Source organism: Motacilla alba, chromosome 15, assembly GCF_015832195.1.
Source record: "Motacilla alba alba isolate MOTALB_02 chromosome 15, Motacilla_alba_V1.0_pri, whole genome shotgun sequence".
Taxonomy (NCBI): Eukaryota; Metazoa; Chordata; class Aves; order Passeriformes; family Motacillidae; genus Motacilla; species Motacilla alba.
This window is the reverse complement of record NC_052030.1, coordinates 9764995-9786738: the sequence shown is the minus strand read 5'-3', so window position 1 is coordinate 9786738 and position 21744 is coordinate 9764995. Positions and strand designations below refer to the sequence as shown.

General features: G+C 53.5%; 3 protein-coding genes across 7 annotated transcripts in view; 2 read left to right on the top strand and 1 right to left on the bottom strand.

Annotated features, from left to right (window-relative positions):
* Positions 1-3709, top strand: part of MYO1H (myosin IH) — a 28461-nt gene extending 24752 nt beyond the window's left edge. Inside the window, exons 28-32 of the mRNA XM_038152364.1 lie at positions 187-322; positions 1087-1154; positions 1604-1701; positions 2635-2734; positions 3263-3709. Coding sequence (XP_038008292.1) covers positions 187-322; positions 1087-1154; positions 1604-1701; positions 2635-2734; positions 3263-3286 — 426 coding nt within the window. The 3' untranslated portion in view covers positions 3287-3709. The remainder of the gene's footprint in view (positions 1-186; positions 323-1086; positions 1155-1603; positions 1702-2634; positions 2735-3262) is intronic.
* Positions 3710-3861: 152 nt separating this feature from the next.
* On the bottom strand, positions 3862-18244 carry KCTD10 (potassium channel tetramerization domain containing 10). Of its 3 annotated transcripts, none has more exons than XM_038152366.1 (7): positions 18117-18244; positions 14945-15158; positions 9993-10162; positions 9433-9519; positions 8789-8841; positions 7812-8007; positions 3862-7196 (listed from the first exon to the last, which is right to left on the bottom strand). In XM_038152366.1, the coding sequence occupies exons 2-7, from the start codon at positions 15150-15152 to the stop codon at positions 6978-6980; spliced, it is 933 nt and encodes a 310-aa protein (XP_038008294.1). In that variant the 5' UTR covers positions 15153-15158; positions 18117-18244; the 3' UTR covers positions 3862-6977. The 3 variants fall into 3 exon arrangements, with proteins under 3 accessions (XP_038008294.1, XP_038008293.1, XP_038008295.1); XM_038152365.1 differs by lacking the exon at positions 18117-18244 and adding an exon at positions 17313-17385; XM_038152367.1 differs by lacking the exon at positions 18117-18244 and adding an exon at positions 17324-17362.
* Positions 17429-21744, top strand: part of UBE3B (ubiquitin protein ligase E3B) — a 20817-nt gene continuing 16501 nt past the window's right edge. Inside the window, exons 1-9 of one of the 3 annotated variants that reach the window (XM_038152363.1) lie at positions 17651-17740; positions 18137-18142; positions 18228-18310; positions 18726-18921; positions 19269-19389; positions 20136-20195; positions 20518-20622; positions 20713-20809; positions 21498-21583. In XM_038152363.1, coding sequence (XP_038008291.1) covers positions 18761-18921; positions 19269-19389; positions 20136-20195; positions 20518-20622; positions 20713-20809; positions 21498-21583 — 630 coding nt within the window. In that variant the 5' untranslated portion in view covers positions 17651-17740; positions 18137-18142; positions 18228-18310; positions 18726-18760. Of the gene's footprint in view, positions 17563-17599; positions 17741-18136; positions 18143-18227; positions 18311-18725; positions 18922-19268; positions 19390-20135; positions 20196-20517; positions 20623-20712; positions 20810-21497; positions 21584-21744 lie in introns of those variants that run through there. The other 2 variants (XM_038152362.1, XM_038152361.1) reach the window with 2 other exon arrangements.

The following is a 21744-nucleotide window of genomic DNA, read 5'->3' as shown; positions in this document are numbered from 1 at the left end:
TAGAGTGCACAGGGGCCCCATCATTGCCAGGATTCTGCCTCCTGAATTTCCCAGCATAGGGAATCCAGATCCCTGTGAGCTGGCACCTGCTGCTCCTCTGTGAGCTGCTTCCAGCCAGGAAAATCCAAACCCCTGGAGCAGGAGCTTGCAGTAGTGGAAATGCTGATTCCAACTCGTTGTTTTCAGTATGTGACCCCCGTGATAAAATATGACAGGAACGGGTTCAAGGCGCGGGAGCGGCTCCTGGTGCTGACCCAGAGCTCGGCCTACGTGGTGGAGATGGCCAAGATCAAACAGAAAATCGAGTATTCCACCCTGAAAGGTACCACTGGGAATCACTGTCCGAGGCTGGGTGGGACTAGGAGCAACCTGGACTAGTGGGACAGGTGGAATGGGATGATCCCCAACGTTCCTTCCAACCCAGACCATTCCATGATGATCTGTGAGTTGTTGTGAGCTTTCCTGTCCTGCCAGGCACTCTTTAGGAAGGATGGCATTCTGAAACTTTGTCTTGCAAGGATATTTGAAAGATCTATCTCTCTTTTTCTGGGGGCTGGACAAAGCCTTGAAGGATGATTTTATGAGTGAGAGTTCCTTGTTTAAGTGCAGGGGGACGTCACTTTCTGCTGACAGGGAGAAAAAATAACCCAAACCTTTCCTACTCTGTTTTGTGGTATTTTTTAATCCTGGCACTGTTGGAACTACAGTTCAGGGGTAGAATGGATCCTTCCCCCTCTTCTGTTACCAAAACCAAGGCATCAGGGAAAGGTTTGGGGCAAGCAGCTCGTGCAGGGGTTTAAATCACCGCTGTTGGAATTGTGCTATGGACAATGGGTGACATAAAGGGACCTTCAGAAGATATTTTGAAAATTCAGATTAATTAATCAATCAAAGTAGGAGTTTTCTGTGTTTTGTTCTAAGAATGGGAATATTCTTTACTCTAAGGAAGGACAGAGCTCTCCTTCAGGAATGTGATTTCCCCTGTAACCACGTGGGGCTGGAGTTGCTTCTCCTGGGGGAAGGAGCTGAGGGTGGTGTGGAGCTGGGTTTGGTAGGTTTTCCTCTAATTCTGGGCTTCTTTTGAAGGGATCTCCACCAGTAACCTGAGTGATGGGATTGTGGTCATTCATGTTCCTGAGGACAACAAGCAGAAGGTAGGAAATTGGGATGGTGGTTCAAGTGAGGTCATGGGGCTGATGCCTCCAATACCATCCTACAAACTCCTGGAATGACACAATTCCTGGTGTTTATTCAGTGTGTGATCAGCCAGGCCTTTACATCCTTGCTGTCTCAACATGAAAACTTTCACCTGGAATCCCAACCTGCCAGGGAGTGGTGGAGAATGAGAAGATCCCCCCTGAGCCTCCTTTCCTCCAGGCTGAGCTCCCTCCAGCTCCCTCAGCCCCTCCTGGTGTGGCTGATTCTCCATCCCCTTCTCCGGACATGCTCCTGCCTTTTTTTAGACCAACTAGATCCTAAGTAACTCTAACAAGAGGGTGTTTAAATTGGTCACTTCTTCCTGGTAGTCATTCTAAAGGAGTTTTTCTGCACCACCACGTGCTGGGGTGATGCCAGGTGACTTTATCCCTCTTTTTGTTCCCAGGGAGATGTGATACTGCAGTGTGAGCACGTCTTTGAGACAGTGACCAAGCTCTGCATGTTGGCCAACAAGCAAAGCCTCGTTAAAGTGGTGAAGGGAAGGTAAGGAAGGCAGGAAGGTGGGTGGGTAGCACTGGGCAGGCTCAATTTTATGGGAAAACCTTCTAGGCCTGGACTAGGTCAAGACTGTTGACATCACCCCAGCAGACAGTGCCCAAAGCTGGACAGGCCTGGTGCAGCAGCATCTCTGTTTTTGTGACTTCCAGAGGCACAGGGAGATGAAATGGGATGCACTGAGAGAAAATATATTAAAAATCACCCCAACCTTTCTCCCTGGCTTTTCCCAGGCTAGTGAGTCCTTGTACCTTGCTAGGGGTGCTGCTCTGCTCTGACAGCTGCCCGTGCCCCACCTGCCTAAACCCAACTTATTTCTAGGTGATTGTATTTTAAACCCACTTTTTTGTTTTTCAGTTTTCTGGTGTGACCTGGGTATGAGGTCGTGGCTTTAGTGGTCCCACAGGGGATCCCATTAGCTTCAGGAAAGCCAGCTGGGAAGCTGTGGGTCACCTCAGGACAAATGCTCCTCTCCCAGAGGGATTGAGGAGGCCCAAAATGTGATTCCTCCCAGTCCCAGCCCCGAGCTCCTGGCAGGTGGATGCAGTCCATGTCTCCAACCTCTCTGGGAATTGGAGCTGGCAGGTGAAACCTGCACTTCTGCTCCAGCTTTTCAGCCTGGCCTTTGCGTTTCAGCTCTAATTAGATTTGGTGTGCTCAGTGCTTTCCTCCAGGTCAGATCTGCTTAGCTTCCAGTGCTTAATTGCACCAGGAACACTCAAAAAGCCTGAGCTGGGCAGTCTTGTTCCATTCATCAACCCCTTGGGCTCGCTGGGATAATGCAATTGTTTAGGAAATTCACCTAAGCTGGAGGCTCTGATCTGCTCCTCTAACGAGATTTGCCCAGGGAACAGAAATAAAGAGAGTTTGGAGTAAAGCCTCTTGTGGGGAGGGCTCTCCAGGGGCATCCTGTGCTTCCAGCCTCCGGTTCCGCGTGGGCTCCGGGAAGGAGGGGACCATGGTGTTCACCGTGGGGCCAGAGCCTCAGGTCTTCAAGGACAAAACTGGACAGCTCACAGTGGTAAGGCCTCAGCTGAGCCCCAGGAGGCACCTGCTGCTTCCTCCTTTGGATCTCCACCTGCAGAGAGCACAGCCCCCCTTCCTGGGAGTCCAGGAGGGCCTGAGTCCCCTCCCAAAGCAGGAGGTGACCAGCCTGTCAGTGTCACCAAGAGGTGACCCACGACAGGGCTGGGAGCTGCAGCTCCAGGGATTGTGCAGGAATTGGCCCAGGGATGGGGGAGCAAGACTCAGAGAATTGAGTTCCCAAACTCAATGTGAGACCTCAGGGGATGTTTTCCACCTCCCTCAACCAAGTTACGTCTGAGATGGGTTGGGGGATGGAGGGAAGGCACTTCTTGTCCTCCTAGCTGCTCCTCTGAGGAGCTGACAGCTCCAAGGAACAATTCCAAGTGGAGTTCTCCATCCTGCAGATGAGATGGAGGGCATTGTCTCTATGTACCAATGGGCAAATAGAACCTCCACCACCACCTCTCTTCTCAGGCACCTTGAGGATTCCTGATTTAATGGCTCCTTCCTCTTCTCCTCCCAGGTGTCAACCCCGAGAAAGTCTTGATGAGAACCAGTTCCTGTTCCCTTGGCTGGGAACAGAAAGGAGCCTGCAGGATGAGACCAGCCCTCACATCTCCCCTGGAATCTCTGATGCCACAGGGCTGCTGCGATTTGAGAGTTTGTTTGCATCTTTTAGGCTCTTTTTTTTTATAGCTTAAAACTATTCAACTATAGATAAATAAAATCCCTGATGTTGCTGTAACGTTCCCAGAAGGAGACACTCATTACATGGTCACAGGGACATTTATCCCCAAAGTTCCAAGGTCAAATCTCCATCTCCGAGAGGTCAGGAAGGATTAGGACAGAAGCCAAAAGGCTTCTCTAGCTCTACTTTGACTCACTGCTCAGGAGCACTGCAAGAAGTGCAGAGCAGTGTTAACCCTGGTCTAAAAACAACTTTTCTCAAGGCAGACTGACCTGAGAGAATCCCAACAGCTGGGGCCTCACCCACAGGGAGGGCTGGGAGGTCAAACTGACATCAATTAGGATGGAGATCTGATATTTCATCCCAAAAGTTCCTCCAGCCACACAGTCCATGAGGACATCGAGCTCCAAGCACGTAATAAAGTGACACGCATGTAAATATGAAATATCTTCTAATTTATTGTGTTATATTAAAAAAAAAAAACAACAAAAGTACATATTGCAAACATCAACCATACACTGAAATCCAGCTGAAGCTTGTTCTGTGCAGAAGTCTGGACAGGTGGGAATGATTGTACAGAACAGGAATTTGCTGTTGTCCATGAAACTATTCCATTAAGACTGAAAGGTTCTACCTATGCTTTGCTCTAAGGTAGGGTGGGAGCTTGGAGCTTTGCCCAGGTGCTGCCCAGGGGATCCAAACCTGCCTTGGGGAAGTGCAGGAGCAGCTGCTTTGGTGCTACAGGGAGAGAGGTGGGAAAGGGGACCAGGGCTGGTCCCTGTCCCCTCCTCGTGCAGCCCCACCCGTGTCAGGAGCTGGGAAGGGATAAAATCCCTTCCCCAGGGGGACTTTCCTCAGCTCCCCCGGGCTGTGCTGGCACTGCTGGTGCTGGAGGATGGAAGCAGCCAGCTCTGCTCTCCCTGGCACTGGGAGGCAGGGAAGGATAATCTGAAGAGCTGCTTGTGCCCAGGACACCTGCCCTGAGCCCCAGCTGCACCTGAGAGCTCAGAGTAAAACCACTTAGAGTAACGAGGCTCAGGGCTGAGAGCATTTGTGCAAGGGCATGACCAGGGTGTGGCCAGAGCAAGGACAGGGGCAGCAGGTAAAGGACGGGCCCCAGGACAGCACAGCTTGGCTGCACCACTCCAGCACCCCGAGGGTGAGCTCAGGAGTGAGTTATGACAGAGTCTGCCCACAAATGCAGTAACAAAACTGAAATGGAAACTTGAACTCTCCTGGAGTGACTTTGCTAAACCAACAGCTCTACAAAGCACTGTACAAAGATTAAAAACAGCCCTCCCCTGGTTTTTAAGAACTTAGTTTGCATAACCTGGAAGGGAAAAGCCTGAAGCCAGTTAAGGATCTATTTACAGAGAAGTTAATCACGTAGCTGTGACCTGTCAGGTGCTTAGTACTGGTGTCACCTCCTGGGGCTGAAGCTGCTCTGCCCCACAGGACTGGAGTTGCTCTGGGGTCTGCAGGTCAGCACAGCCGGGGATGAGCTGGAGAGCAGCTCCCAGCTGGAGTGAGCAGGGCATGCTGCAGGACTGGTGCTGGTCCCAGGTCCCCCTCTGTGAGACACAGCCACCACCCCCAAGGGCTGCTCCAGGTGCTGAGAAGCCCAGTAACAGCCCAGTAATCACCAGTAAGTGTCAAAGTACACAGTGCTGGAGAAACAGCAATCCAGGACTTCCCTGCCTCACCCTCAGCTCATCCCAGCCCTGAGGGGAGAGGCACTGGCTCCTTCCCCCTCTGCACTGCCCTAGAGGCAAACAGTTTTAAGTTCAACTCAAACTGAAAGCCCTGAGGTGTCAGGACAGAGCTGAAGCTGCTGAACCCCACGGAGACTGTGGAGCTCTCAGTGAACAATCAGCAGCTGCAGGAGAAAGAGGAGAGGAGACAGGTACAACACCCCCACCTGCCACAGCCAGCAGCTGCCTGCAATGGGAGAAGTCTTTGGTTACTAGAAAGATGGCCTCAGATTAAATTGGGAATCTTTAAGCTTTACTTGATGATCCAAAACTGTACAGCCACTTCCTGGTGTGTTTCAGCCTCTACCAACGAGCTCTGTGGAACAGAAGAACGTGGCTGGTGCTGCTGCAGCACCTTTGCTTTTCACACTGTTCCCATGTCCTCAGCAGCCCTGAGCCAGGAGCAGGGATCCTTGGAGCAGGAACACAGAGCTGCTGCTCCAGAGGAGTGTGGCTGTCAAAGCCAGTGCTAAATATTCCAGAGAAAGGGTCAAAAGAAACTCTAGCCAGGGCAGAGTGCTCTGGTGTCACCCACGGGTGCTGCTGCAGTGCAAGTTTAACACCTCCTACCTCAGGTTTCTCTCCCTGCCAGGACTGGTGACCTGAACTGTCACAGCTGTGGCTCTGCTGCCAGACCTATAGAATGACACCCCACCTCCCACCACTGCTGTCACTCGACTCCACAACAGGCAACAGGAGACAAGGAGGTAGATAAAATATTCATTGAAGGAGAAAAGCACTTGTAGAAAACCACAGTGCAGTGGCCTTCTCCATGCTCTGCCCTTCCACACACAGCTGCCATGGCTGGGAGGACTTGGAACAGCCTCAGGATGAAGTCAAACAGGGAATATCTGCCTCTGGGTCACTGCCTGCTTCTGTCTCCCTTCACTCAGAGCAAGGCAACACTCCTGGATCAGCTCCAGACGGGAACCAGGACTGCTGCCCCCCACCAACACCCCCCAGCATGGGGGATTAACCTGCTGTGACTCCTGGTACCTGGGGGCTGCTGGAAAGCAACCCCCCAGCTGAGATCCAGGCTCAGGCAGAAGCTCTAAGCACTGACCAGTACCAACACCACTCCTAGGGAAAGCAACCGTGGACAGTTTGCTCCTGATTCTCCTCCTTTGGGAGCAATTTTAACCTTGAACTGTAGGGATAAAACAGGGATTGGTGTCCCCAGCTCAGTGCTGCAGAAGCTCCACTGAACCCTTGGAGGAGCAGATCCTGAGAGCTGTGGGGAACCTGAGGGAGCAGCCCCTGCTCCCTCCCACTGCTCTGAGGGATCCCTCTACCCCCCAGCATTCCAGGAATCCCATCAGCCTGTGCCATTTGTTCTCTGGGGAGTCACCCAAGGCACTCCCAAGCTTTCTCCCAGGAGCCAGGGAGCTGTGCAGCAGCTCTGAGGCCACATCCCTGCCTTCCCCCCAGCCCAGGAGGGTCAGGGAGTGCCTGGAGGGAAGGATGGTGGCTGGCTGACCTTTTGTTTGTTGGTTTGGTTTTAAAGTGCAGGATCATTACCAAAGTCACAGGAAGCCAGTCCTCCTCCTCCTCCTCTCCAGCACAAAACAGCAACGACAAGAGTGCTAAAAAATCTGGGCATTTCTCCAGCTGCTCAACAGGCCCTTCCAGGCTGCCCAGAAACCTCATTGATCCTCGCCCTACAACTACCGCATTTAAATACCCCAAATAACCTAGAGTTTGTTACAAATCCCAATTTACAGACTGTGCTGGACAGGAGTTGCACTGCCTGGTCCTGGTGCAGGGCAGCCCCTTCCCCAGAGCTGAGGGGGTCCCCAGGCTCACTGGTGCAGGTGGGCCCTGTCATCCGGGCGCTTGATGTGGATCCTCCGCACGCGCTCGATGCGCTCCCGCTCCTCGTCCTCCTCCAGGTGGTGGGAGCGCCCTGCAGCCCCTCCCGTGGCTTCCAGGAGGGCATTGTCCGGCCCCCTCCCATCCTGGGACTCGTACAGAAGAATGTTCAGGGTCTCCTCGTAGATTCGGGCTTCTGGGAACTCCACCTGGCAGGCAGGGAAGAGAAGGTCACTCACTGCAGGCACCAGGTTACCTCGGTTTGGATTCCTGACACCCAGTGTCACAGTTCCTTAACTGCACCCCTGCCACAGAAATCCTTTCAGGCACAATCCTTTCTATTCCATTTTTTGCTTCCAGCTTTTGAGTCCAACAAGCTGGGATTTTACCAGATCCAGGCAGATCTCTCCTGGGAAAGGGAAGAATACAAGGAAGGTGTGCCATTGCTGGATCCTTCCTTACATGGGGGTGTAGAGCCAGGGAATGGTTTGGGTTGGGAGGGACCTTAAGGATAATTTAGTTCCATCCTTTGGTCATCTACTTGCAACTCCCAACCCCAAATGTAGTTAAATGCACAAGTTTGTCTGAAGATAGAGCTGAACTGAACATCATGGAAACCACAGTGCATTGTGGAATACAACAGAGCTTTATGGAATATCCCAACTGCCCAGGGCAGGCAGCTCCTGCTGTGCCCCAGGATGAGCTCCAGCTGCTGCCCCACTCTCAATGCACTGATTACCCTCCAGAGGTGCTGAACAATGACAAAGTGCCAGCCTGTTCAGCTGCCAGGGTGCCAGGCTGGAGCATTCCCAGTTTTCCTGTACCTTGGTCTGCTTCTTCTCGGTGGCATAGACGATGGAGGTGCAGCAGACCTCGGCGATCTTGCGGCCCTGCCCGTAGAAGGACCAGCAGCAGATCTCGTCCCCAATGACATCCTTGATGAAGAGCACCCTCCCGTTGAACCTCAGGGACAGCTTGTCAAAGAGCTCAATGTTCTTCAGCATGTTGTCATCCGAGTTGCTGTGGGAATGGAGGCAGCAGCAGGAATTTACAGAGCACGTGGAAAGAGTGGGAGCAGTGAGCACTGAGAGCTCTGAGATCCCAGATTCCTGTGTCACAGAATCCCAGCATGGTTTGGGTTGGAGGGACCTTAAAGCCTGTCCAGTGCCACCCTGTGACATGGGCAGGGGCACCTTCCACTAGCCCAGGTTGCTCCCAGCCCCATCCAACCTGGCCTTGGACACTTCCAGGGATGGGGCAAACCAAAGAAATTAATTATTATTACTTCACTGCTACAGGCAGGAAAACCTGAAGCAGCAGCAATGCAACAGCCCTGTGAACAACTGTCCACGGCCATTTCACCCAGGTGCAAAATCCCATCAGCCAAATCCAACCATTCCTGAGCTCAGCACCCTGGATGGGCACTGTTGTGTCATGAAACTTTTAAGGGAATAAGAGAAAGAGGACAAGGCCCCCAGTTTGATGATTTCACCACTCACTGAGCTCCCTGTGTTCAACTACCACACTGCAGTCCATGGGAATGCAGACAGCACTTGGCCAGGAGCCTCTGCCAGCTGCACCTAAGGATTAGAGGAACTCCTCTGGCACAGAAATAGCACAGGCTCAGCCTTCCATGGATGGCAGCAGACTGCCTTCTGACTCCAGTTTGAAATTAATTGGGAAAAAATGGAGTGCCTGCCAACACCAATCTGTCATTGGGTCAGGGAGAAGAAAAAGGAAACTTTTATAGAGGATTTTAGTCTATGAAAAACTTCCAACAATGCCAGCTGAAGTCACTTACCTGGTGTAGGAATATTTGTTGTTGCTTCTGTTATAGAGCAGCTTCACTGCTGGCTGTAAGAAACAAAGCACAGATGAGTTCCAGGGAGCACAGCCAGAGCTGGAACCTCAGCTCAACCCAAGGCCCACAGAGAAGCTGCAATGACAAATTCCCAGTGGGATTTTGGTGGTGTTACAGCTGGTGCTGCAAACCTGTGATGCACAGGTTGGCAACGGGGCTGCAATCCTTCCTGACCCCTTCTGGGACTGGATCCTCATCTATTCTTATCTTCCCTCTGTCTCATCAGCACCCCCTGCTATGTGCAGGGACACCTCCCACAAGCCCAGGCTGCTCCAAGCCCTGTCCAACCTGGCTTTGGACACTTCCATGGACGAGGCAGCCACAGCTTCTCTGGGCACCCTGAGCCAGGGTCTCACATCCCTCACAGTGAAGAATTTTTTTCCTAATATCCCATTTAACCCTGCTCTCCTGCAGCCCAAGGGCATCACCCTTTATCCTGTCACTCCATCCCTTGTCCACTCTCCAGCTCTCTTGGAGCCCCTCTAAGCACTGGAAGGAGCTCTGAGGTCCCCCCAAAGCCTTTTCCTCTCCAGGCTGGACACCCCCAGCTCTCCCCATGGCACATCCCAGTCTCTCTCTCTCACCTTGTTGGAGGTTGCAATCAGCTTCTGCTCCTCCTTGGAGGAGGTGATCACCGGCACCTTGCAGAAGGGCTCGTACGCGTCTTTGTTCTGTGGGAGCAAAACCAAAGAGCAGCAGAGTGACACCAGATCCCAGAGCACACCCCCATTTCCTGGGAATGATCTCTGCTGAGGGGTCAGTGTCCAGTCTGTCCCTGTGGAGCTGTGGCTGGCCAGGCACCATTTTTCTGGGAGCACCTGAGGTATCCATTCCTGTGCTCCACCACTGTGCCCAGTTAAACAGCAGGATCTGGAATGGGGCTTCTCTCAGACAGGACATCAGTGACAGTGGCATCAAACCCAAGATGGCAACCTCAGAGCATAACAAAGAACACAACAGGACTCCCAGCAGCTCTGGGAAGAAGCTGGTTTTCCTAGACACGACCAGACTCCAGCAGATGGCAACACAAACAATTCCCATTTCCATCCCAGCCTCCAAAATCACCACATGAAGACCAGGAGAAAATCCTGCTCTGCCCAGATGCTGCTGCACACCCCCAGCTGCCCCTGAACCCCGTGCCCACCTGCAGGGCTGCCTGGCATTCATCCACCAGCCCCTGCACCAGGTAGTACTTGGCCTCAGCCAGCAGCTCCTCGATCTCCCGGCGGCTCTCCGGGAGCGGCACAGCCCCGTCCCGCAGGTAGTTCAGGATTGTCCCAAAGTGCTTCCCACAGCGGTCGATCAGGATCCAGCCTGGGGACACAGGAAGGCCACAGTAAGGACAAGCTGAGATGAATGTGGCAAAAGGCCTTGGCACAGCAAACTGGTGAAGGACATGATGGAACTGGGAGTGTGAGGATGGGATGAGGAATGTGAGCAGAGTGCGGCACTGCTGGAGCTTGGGACCATGGTGGAGGAGAATCATGGAATGGTTTGGGTGGGAAGGGAACTTGAAGCTCATGCAGTCCCACCAGTGCCATGGGCAGGGACATCTTCCACTAGCCCAGGTTGCTCCAAACCCCTGTCCAGCCTGGCCTTGGGACACTTCCAGGGATGGGGCAGCCAGAGCTTCTCTGGGCACCCCGTGCCAGGGCCTCAGCACTCTCACATGAATAATTTCTTCTCAATATCCCATCTAACCATGCCTCTGGCAGTGGGAAGCCATTCCCCCTTATCTTGTCCCTCCATGCCCTTGCCCAAAGTCCCTCTTCCAGCTCTCCTGGAGTCCCTCTAGGCACTGCAAAGTGCTCCAAGGTCTCCCTGGAGCCTTATCCTCTCCAGGGAAGAAAAGAGCTGCAACCAAAGCTGTGGGTGCAGGATCCACATTTCTCGCTGCTGGGATCAGGCAGGACCCTGGAAAAGTCAGGCAGTGCCAAGGCCGGAGTTTCCCTGAGTGAACAGATGGCCACTCTCACAGGCTGAGGCTCAGGAATGCAGCGAGCAAACGCTTGTGGGGAAGGAGTCATATTTTGGACAAATAAGGAAAGTAGGTTAAAGCAGCCCCTGTGTGCTCTGCATGAATGGAATTACGAGGAAAAGTCTGAACATTTGGTTCAATCTGGAGAGGGAACACGGCCCTTTCTGAGGGAAAAGGAGACACTCTGCAGCAGCTCACTCCAGGCCTCCCAGCTCCCTCATTCCTGCTGTCCACAGACAACACAAAGTGTGCTCCAAGTGTGATTTTACAGGCTGGAACAACAAACTAGAGAAAGAAATGGTGGAACAAAGGACTGATCCAGACTAATGGCTAATCCAGCTAGAGCAGAAAAGAGCCCATTTGGCAGTGCAGAGTATGGAAAGCAAGAAATCCCATTTTAGTGGGAGATTTAGTGGAAGGTGTCTCTGCCCATGGCAGGGGTAGAACAAGGTGAGCTTTAAAGTCCTTTCTGACCCAAACCATTCTGGGATTGTGTGATAAAGAGGAAGCACAAGCCATGGTAATAAACCAGGACATCCATATTCCACAAATGCAGCTGCTTCCCAAGCTCACTGGAGCACACAGGAAGGTAAAGGGCCAGCTGAGAGCAGAATTACCATCCCCAAACTCCTCTGTGATTCCTCATAGGCTGCAAAAATCTGCTGCAACTTCATGTTTACAGACGGTGAAACTGAAGCAGAGTTGCTCATTTTCATGTGGGGATGAGAAAACACTTCCAGCAGCATTGCAAAATCAAAAAGAGCTTTAAAAACCCTTGTGCTTCCCCCAAGCAGCCCAAAGATGAGTCACAGGGAAGTGACCCCGGTGCCACTCGGCCACAGCAGAGCCAACAAGTGGGCTGAAGTCTTTTGGAGTCACTTTTTAATTGCAGTGTTCCAAAAACATCCTGTGATCCATTTAGGAAGGGACACAGAATCCATGGGCTGCATGGAACATAGAATCATGGAATGGTTTGGTTTGGAAGTGAACCTAAAGTTTATCCAGTTCCAGCCCCCTGCCATTGGCAGAGCCACCTTCCACTATCCCAGGCTGCTCCAGGCCCTGGCCTTGGACACTTCCAGGGATGGGGCAGCCCCAGCTTCTTTGGGAATTCCATCCCAGCCTCTCACACCCTCAAGGGGTGGATTTCTTCCCAATATGCCATCTATTCCTGCCCTCTGGCAATTTGAAGCCATCCCCACTTGTCCTGTCACTCCAGGCCCTTGCAAATAGTCCTTTCCCACCTTTTTGTCAGCTCCTTCAGGCTCTGGAAGCCACACCTAGGTCACTGCAGAGCCTTCCCTTCTCCAGGCTGAACAATCACAGCCCTTCCTCCCAGCAGAGCTGCTCCATCCCTCTGATCATCCTGGTGTCTCCTCTGGACTCTCTCCAGCAGCTCCAGCTCCTCCCTGTGCTGGGCCAGCTCTGCAGGTGAGGTCTCACCTCCCCTCACTGCCTTTATCCATGGACACATCACACCTTTAGAAATCCATCTTTGTCTAATAGGAATTCTCAGGGACAGGATCCAAACAGTCCAGCTAAAACCAGATATTTTCCAACCAAGCCCTGCCAGGTGAAACAGGAGCCTGACACTGGACACTGCCTGAGGCTCCACTCTCTGATCAGCAGCTGGACCAGGAACAGCTTCCCCATCAACAGCAGCAGGGAGTCAGGGAAAAAAAGAGAATTGGAAACAGGTGGATGCACCTGGAAAACTCACATCCTTGTCCCTGCTCATTACTATCCAAAGAAAATGTTCCAAATATGCTGATTTGCTACAGTTCATCAATAATTTCTAAGCTGAAAACAATCACCTGCCACCCACAACCAGAGAAGCCCAGACTTTTCTCCTCCAGCCTGAGGAGCAGCAGGTTGGAATTGTTCAGCTGGGAGGAGGAGCTGGATCTGAACCCAGACACAGAGCAGGACCCCATGTGCCAAATTCCAGACTGGTTAAACCCAACTCCTTCCACTTGCTCCCCCCAAGCCTGGCTTCTTTTCCTAAGAAACATCTTGTTTGGTGCCAGGTTTAGGGTGTGACCAATGAGGAGGATTTTGAAGAATTCCAGATAAAAAGTGTTTCCTTTAGCAACCCCAGTGCTATTGTCCCAGTTTCCAGGCAAGGGGAGATAAAGCAAGAACTGCTGCAATGGGAGTGTCTGTGTTACAACATACAGGAAGTATCAAATTCCTCCTAAAACACAAACTGGTTCCATGGAACAATCCCACACACACACTGTGGGAGTCACAGCAAAACAAACGTGGGATTCTAAGTCCCAAACGTGGTATTTTAGTGGGAGAAACTCCAGTTATCTTCAGACTTGGGGTGTAAACAGCACCTGCACTTGCAGAGCCTCTGAGCCCTGGGGAGGGGATGTCCCAACCCTCCTGTACCTGCCCAGGACACTGGGATCACACCAGGGTGAGTTTCCAAAATGAATTTGGGATTTCCAATCCATTTCCAACCACAGGAAGTCTGGAATTGTCAAATTCAGCACAGCAGCTTCAGGGAGGGACAGGAAGATCCACCCCAAGTTTAGCACTGGGAGAATGTTCCCAACATTTCACTCCTCCAGTGTTCCCAGTCAAGGTGCTGATTCCACCTTGATTTGCCAGGTTTTATCCCAAACTGGACCCAGTGTTGATTCCCATTTGACTTTTTTTACAAATTTGACCCACAGACTGAATTTTTCAATGCAACCTCCGTGGTCTGTGTCCAGGATAAGTATCCCAGAGACCCAAATCACAGCATCCACATTCCTGCTTTATCCTGGCCTGGGATTACACCTGGAACAACACAGCTTTGTTTTCCTCAGCTTAAATATAAAGACTTCTGGCTAAACCAGGAATATTCAGCTAATCAGGCTGTATTTTTACATTTTTTCCCTTCAAATCCACTTCCTTTTATCTCAGGAAAGCTTATCATAAACCTCTAAACAGGCTGCTGTAAAGCACTCAAAACTCAGCCCAACCCCGTGCTACATTTTCTCTATTTACAGCAAATTCAAACAAAATTTTCAAATCATAATTAACTAATCCCAAGGGAGGTGTCTGAACCTCCAGGCTCAGCTTTGCAGAGGCTGCAGCTAAAGACAAAGGTTCTTAAATATTGTTATGGGTAAAACATCAGAGTGAAAATAAAGCTGAGCTTCCAATTAAACTCTGGCAAACTCACAACGTGGGAACGTGGAGATAAAATTCCAAATTTTCTGAAAATTCTGCAACTGGTTCTGTTTTAGGGAAATCAGCTGTCAACAGTCCCCCAAGAAAATGGTTTCATTTTTAAAAAATCAGCTTTTAACTTATTTGTACCTATGCTCAGAGCATGTTTTCTATTTTGTTTATAAGCAAGGAAACAAGAAGAGGGAATGGCATTCTGAGCTTCCAAGAGGACACACAAGTCCCAGCTCAAGGATTCCTGATCACTATCCCCACCTTTTTCCATGGGCTTCAGAGCTTTAGTGTCAGTATTCTGAAAGGAAAAGATGCTCCAGGTGTCACCTGGGCCTGACAGGACCTTTGGCACTTCTTAGGTGTCTTTCTGCTGTTCAGGCAACCACTCAGGTCATCCTTGTCTTTTGTTCCACATTTTTCCCAGCTGTATAATCGTGGAATCATGGAACAACAGCATGGTTTGGGCTGGGAGATTGAAGATTATTTAGTCCTTGAAGATTATTTAGTCTACTCCTTGCCATGGGAAGGGACATCTCCCACTGTCCCAGGCTGCTCCAAGCCCTGTCCAGCCTGGCCTTGGACACTTCCAGGGATGGGGCAGCCACGGCTGCTTTGGGCACCCTGTGCCAGGGCCTCAGCCCCCTCACAGGGAAAGATTTCACCCCAATATCTAATCCAAACCTATTCTCTTATCCTGCCACTCCAGGGCCTTTTGAATATCCTCTCTGTGGTTCTTGTGGCTCCTTCAGGCACTGGAAGGCCACAATTAGGTCACCTCAAACCTGCCTTTTGTCCAGGCTGAACAATCCCAACCCTCCCTTGCAGGAGAGATCCCCCACCCTTCCAACCCTACAAACAGAAGCTCCTCTGACCTTCCCACGACCCTTGTGACTCCCCCTGCCCGGGAAGGACGCGGAGGGCACCAGGAACATCCCAATCCTTACCTTCACTGTCCGTGAGCACCTCCATGCGCCCGCTGAACATGGCCTTGAGCATGGTGTCCTGCTTGGTCAGGGTCTGCATGGTGGTGTAGTACAGGGCCCCCCCCACGTTCAGCTTCACGTACTTGGAGCTGGGGCTGCTCCCCTTGAAGGACGTCGTGCGCGTCGTGGCCGCCGGCACTGCTGAGCTCACCACGCTCTCTCCCGACATCTCTTCCTGCAAGGAAAGGGGTGCCCAGCTCAAGGGAGCAGCCCCCAGCTCAAGAAGGGAGGTCCCACTTCAGGAGTGCAACTTCCAGCTCAAGGGAACGGTTCCCAGCTCAAGGGAGGACTTCCCAGCTCAAGGGAGCAGCTCCCAGCTCAAGGGAGGACTTCCCAGCTCAAGGGAGCAGCTCCCAGCTCAAGGGAGGACTTCCCAGCTCAAATGAGCAGCTCCCAGCTCAAGGAAGGACTTCCCAGCTCAAGGAAAGAGGTCCCACTTCAAGAGTGCAACTTCCAGCTCAAGGGAGCAGTTCCCAGCTCAAGGAAGGACTTCCTAGCTCAAAGGAGCAGCTCCCAGATCAAATGAGCAGCTCCCAGCTCAAAGGAGCAGCTCCCAGCTCAAAGGAGCAGCTCCCAGCTCAAGGAAAGACTTCCCACTTCAAGAGTGCAATTTCCAGCTCAAGGGAGCAGTTCCCAGTTCAAGGAAGGACTTTCCAACTCAAGGAAGGACTTTCCAGCTCAAAGGAGCAGCTCCCAGCTGAAGGAAAGACTTCCCACTTCAAGAGTAAAATTTCCAGCTCAAGGGAGCAGTTCCCAACTCAAGGAAGAACTTTCCAGCTCAAGGAAGGACTTTCCAGCTCGTAGGAGCAGCTCCCAGCTCAAAGGAGCAGCTCCCAGCTCAAAGGAGCAGCTCCCAGCTCAAGGAAGGACCTCCCAGCTCAAAGGAACAATTCCCACCCTGGCAGTGTGACACCCCCAGCGGGTGTTCCCCACCTCGGCTCCTCCCGCAGCTCTCTGTGAGAAGCTCTCCAGTGTTTTAAATGTTTCACTCTCACAACTGAAGGACACTCATGGACACAGCCCCTGTTTTTTTCCCGGGGAAAAGCCCTGGGAATGCTGAGCTGGGTTTTGCACTGCAAAGCCAACGCTTTCCCACAGCTACTGCTTTCATTTCTTACACAACTCCGTGGCTTAAAGCTCTTACTCCATCAATAATCTGGGATGGAATTGGGCAATTCCCAACACACACAAGTGGAGCAGATGATTCCTGTGAGTCCAAATGCAGAAATCGACAGATTCTCCAGTGCTAAAATGCAGAATATCCACAGGTTTTCAAGGCTTTTTCCCTTGGAGCAAACAGGGAGAGCACACAGGAGCTTTTCCTGCTCTTCCCTGCCCTCCCACACTGCTAGAGCACCAAAATCCAGCCGGACAGAGCAGCCTCCAGCCACATTCCTGTCACCTCCCTGTCACCGAGGTCACACTGGCACAGACACAAGGAGGCTCAGCACCACAAATGCCCCCAGAGCCGATAAATCCCTAATCACTTGGAGCCTCCGCGGTTGTTTTCCCTCAGGATGGGACAGGGTGGGATAATTACCCCCTCCACCCCTGCTCCTGCAGCTCCCAGGCTCCAGGATGAGCCGAACCCAAGGATTTTTGCTTCACCGCCATGAAACTCCCAAAGGAGCCGGAGTTGTGCGGCACAGGAGAGGGAGCAGAGGGGCAGGGATAACCTAGAGATGATCCCATCATCTCCGGGATGCACAGGCAGCAACCTCAGCTCGCGTTCCAGCTGCCTCCGGTACCGGAACACCCCAGGCTGGGCAGGAATGGGCCAGCGGTTCCAGAGGGGATCGATCCCACCACTGAGAGACCCCAAATCGCATCCCTGCCGTCCCCAAACCACGGGGCACGCTGGGGACGGGACACACACAAACCGGACCGCGACCACCGCGGCCCCCGGGGCTCAGACTCCCCCCGGGACCCCTCTCTCCAGCCTCGGGCCGGCCCAGCCCTCCCCGGGGGCTGCCGCTGCTCAACACCCGCACCGCTCTCGAGGGCCGGACCCCCAAATCCTCAACCCGCCCCTCCCCAGGGCAGCGAGCCCCGCACGCACCCCCGGGCAGGACCGCTACCCGAAACCCCTCCGCCTCTCTCAGTCCCCCTCCCACGGCCCAAAGCCCCCCCGAGCCCCCCGAGCCAGAGCCCCTTAACCCCCCCGAGGGCCGGAGCCCCCTCAGCTTCCCCTGCCCCGCCGAGGCCCGGAGCCCCCCACACCCCTCCCCATCCCCCTCCAGCCCCTCACCCCTCCTCCCCCTGAGGAGCAGAGCCCATCCCCGCCCCGCAGGCCCGTCCCCCACGGCCCGCGCCGCCCTTCGCCCCTCACCATGAACGGACCGAGCCCCGCGGAGCGAGCGGGCGGCGGCGCCGGGCGGGGAACTTCCGCCGCTCGCCTCGCTTCCGGCGCCGCCCGGGTGCGCCCCCAAACCCGTCCGATGGCCCGCCGGGCCTCCCCGGCCGCTGCCGCGCCGCGCCGCCGCCTCACCGGCTCGGCCCGGCCCGGTTGGGCCCGGCTCGGTTCGATCTTCCCGCTATGACCGGCACGCAGGGCTGGCCGTTCTCCCTGCGCCGAGCCGGTGAGCGGGCCCGGCGGAACGGCAGCGGCGGGGCGGGTTGGCGGCCGGACGGGGAGCGCGGACACGGGGGCGAGGAGGGGGCTGCGGCCGCGGCCTGGGCGGGGAACCGGGACGGAGCGGGGGGGGTTCCGGGGCCGCTCGGCCCGGCCCGCCCGGCCCGGTGTCCGCCGGGACGAGGGTGAGCGCCTGGGGGCTGCGGGGAGGCTGCCGGCAGCGGCGGGGCCCGGCGGGGGGAGCGGCGCGGTGGGAGCCTGGGCCCGGGGAGGCTGGGGGTGCTAGCGGGGGCTGCGGGAGGATGCGGGGCTGCCTGAGGGGCTGAGGGGCTCTGTGGCTGCGCCGTGGGCGAGTTCCGGGAGCTACAGCCCAGCTCGAGGGCTCTGGGTGGCTCTCGGGTCCTACTCGGGGGTGGCACCTGCTCCGGTCCCCGGTGCCGCGGGTCGCTTTGTCCTTCCGCGCTGTCACACACGGAGTTATCCCTCCCCTCCAGCTGCCGGTGCTGGTGGCCGCCGCCGAGCCGCGGTGCTGCTTCTCCTCCTGCTTTTTCTCCCACTTACCGTTTTCCTTGCGGGTGCAGGGAGAGGTAAATCGGGTCCGAAGGACTCGGAACTGCGGAGGGAACGTCTGAGTCCCCAGATCAGCCGCAGGGAATGTGCTTGTCCATGCAGGAGCTGCCCGAAGCCTCTGGATGGGGATCATGTGCTTGTGTAAATGAGCATCACACGGTTCCCTTGAAGTAGTGACCCCTCAGGTGAGGTCTTGGTTGCTGTTTATAAAGCTCTGGTCGGCCCTGGGTGTTTTATCTGGTGAATGGCAATAAATCAGTGTTCCTTGTGCCCTTTGCCTCCTGTCCCTGGCCGGGGAGTTGTTCTTATCTGTTACCAAGGAAAGAACAGAGGCTGGGGAGGGGAGGTGGAGCGCAGTGTCAAAACCACTGATTTGTTTATTTTTCCACTTAAAATCTCCCCGCCTGCAGCAGGCTGTGGGCTGTGCTGGAAGGATTCCCTGCCAGCGTTTTTGTGTCCCTGCTGCAGCCCCGTGACAGTCACTGGGGGTTTTTTTTTCATCCCACTTTTCCCTCTGCTGTCAGATTCTCCCCTCCCCTGCAGGGAGCCAAGAACTGCCTTTCCATGAGTGTTTTTTTCCCCTCTGCTCTGGTTTTCCAGGTGTTTGCTGCGAGGATCCTTTGCTGCCTCCAGCCATGTTCAGTGCCAGCCAATCCTCCAGGGCCCAGTTCCTGGACAAGGCGCGGCAGGCGCGGGAGGAGCGGCGCGAGCTGAAGGAGAGGGAGAGAGCTGCAGTGCAGCTCCAGGCTCTGGTCAGGAGGTTTCTGTGTCGCTGCCGCCTGCAGAGGGACATCAGGTGTGTGAGATTTGTGGCATCGTGCAAAATGTTGGCTTGGGAGGGTCCTTAAAGCTCATCTCATTCCAGCCCCTCGCCGCTTTGCACTAGCCCAGGTTGCTCCAGCCTGGCCTTGGACATTTCCAGGGATGAGGCAGCCACAGCTTCTTCCACCATCACAGGGAATGATTTCTTTCCAATATCTCATCTAACCCTGTGCTGTGTCAGTTTGAGTCCATTTCCCTTTTTCCTGTCATTCCAGACCTTTGTAAAAAGTCTCTCTCCATCTTCCTTGTGAGGCCCTTCAGGGAAGGAATTCTTTGCTCTGTGGTAGCTTTTTTAACTCCTTGTTTTTCCCTCTTTGCCAGGAGAGAGGTGGAGGATTTCTTTGGGACAAATGAATGTGGCTCAAGTAAAAGAAGTGCCCTGTCTGTGTTCAGGATTGCCAGGAAGCTGCTGTTTGTGTTCAATCCCAAGGAGGACAAGGAGGTGAGGACACTGCCCTGACATCCTGCCATGCTTTTGGGGACAGGTGAAATATATTTAATTCCTTACCCGGTGATCTTGGGGGTTCTTGCAATATATTTTGCCTTCAGCAATGTTCTCTCTGACTCCTGGCCCTTCCTGAAGGATTGAAACAGGAGAAGCCTTGAATTTTTCAGCAGTGGTTCTGTATTTGGGCCGTCCTTTCATGGATGTTTTTCCTGGTGACTGTGCCAGCTGCAGAGCTGAGCAGTGCCTGGGGATTTTGGCATACCCCAGTTCCCCGGGCAGGTGCATTGGGACAGCTCCCAGAGATCTGTGCTGGCACAGGGAAGGCTGTTTGTCCCCCAGCAGCTTTTCTCACCATGCCTGAACTTGTGGGTTCAGAGTGAAGCCCTGAAATGATTCCAGGAAGCTGTGAGGGCTGACTGGGAGGAAATCAGCTGGAAAATGGAGAACTGGGTTCCAATGGCAGCAGCAGTGAGGGATTTTTTAATCTCTATCCCATGGAAATCTGTGCTCAAATGCAGTTTTCTGTAGGTGCAGCACCCAAAAAAAGCTCTGTGCTCCCAAGGAGGGAATCCTGCACAGCAGCAGCAGTGTGATGTGTGTGCTCCCAGGGAAGGAGCCATCAGGATTCCTCTAGGGAATGTGCTGGGAACATTTGCTGATTTGAGACAGAGCTGAGCTATTCTTGTGCTTTTCCAACCCTTCCTGTAGTTAGAACTAATCCCACCTTTGGATTTTCCCAGAGGTTTGAAAAGCTGTGCCGTTGTATCCTGAACAGCATGGATGTGGAGAACGAGCCCAAGGTCAGCAGGGGGTTGGTTTGGGGTGGGGAGGGCTTGCTGGTTGTTTTTAACTCTCTCTGTGGGGATTTATTTTGCTAATATGTAATTTTTAGCTTTCAAAAGCCCTTGAGCACTGTGGAGATTCCACAGGGAGAGTCTGGACGAGTCCTTTCATATTCCCGGGATATTTTTACTCTGTGCAGCCACAGGAGTTAAAGGACACTTGGTTTCTGGGGTGGGCAATGTGGGAATTTGGGGAGAGGAGCATCTTGGTCTCACTGATGGGTTCAGTTCCCAAACTTAGCACAAACCCTGATCCCTCTGTGCATCCCCCCTTGCTCAGGTGTGGTACGTGTCACTGGCACTCTCCAAGGACCTCACACTCCTCTGGATCAAACAGATCAAGGACATCCTGTGGTTTTGCTGTGAATTCCTCAAGCAGCTCAAGGTAAGGACAGTTCTTGTGTGTTCTCTCCCTGCATTTGGCAGGTGGCACAAGGCTCAGTGGATTTGTTAACTCTGCTGTTTGTTATCCCAGCCTGACATCCTGCAGGACTCCAGACTGGTGAACTTGCACCTCACGATGCTGGTCACCTTCACAGACACTTCCACCTGGAAAATCCTCCGGGGAAAAGGTTGGTGCCTCCAAGACTTTAGGCCACTGATTTGGGACTTGGTGTTAAAATCTACTGAATGCTCTGGCACAAGTCCCAGAGAAGCTGTGGCTGCTCCATCCCTGGAAGTGTCCAAGGCCAGATTGGAGAGGGTTTGGAGCAACCTGGGATAGTGGGAGGTGTCCCTGCCCTTGGCAGGGGTTTGGAATGGGATGATCCTTAACATTCCTTCCAACCCAAACCATTCTGAAATTCTGTTTCTGCAGAAAAAAAACCCAGTTACCACAAAGATTCATTGGTTGCCACAAACATTCATTCTGCTCCTGTGTTTGCCCAAAAGAAGGATTCCCTTGGGATTAGTCCCTTCCCTTTGGGATTAGGCTGTTTCCCTTAGGACACCAACAGTTGTGACAGCATTTTATAATATTCCAGAAACCCCCACACAAGAAGAGTTCAGAGGATAAGGGAATGTGCTCTTAGCTCTGGGGTTTTGTGGGAAACAGATGTAGAAAAGGCAGGCAGGTAGTGGGAGGAAATGAGACTCTTAGAGCCTAAACAATACAGTGTGAAATGCTGCCAGAATGATGGGTTTGTGTAAAAGGACAAGGACTTTGGGCCAGGAGGGCTTGGGCAGTGACAAACCTTCCTGTGGGGGAGTCACAGTGGGGCTGTGGTGCTGTGGGAGTGACATCAGTGCTTTAACCCAAAGGTGAGACCCTGCGGCCTGCCATGAACCACATCTGTGCCAACATCATGGGCCACCTGAACCAGAAGGGCTTCTACTCCGTGCTGCAGGTCAGTCTGAGCTGCCACAGTCCCAGCTTCACCCAAACCAGCCCCAGCCCTGTGCCTCTCTCCTGAGGAACTCTTTGGGTCTGTGCTGGGGTCTCAGGGATGAGCTGCTGGTGATTTGTGCATGATTCTATTTCTCTCAAGCAAAGCAAAAATCTCTCAAG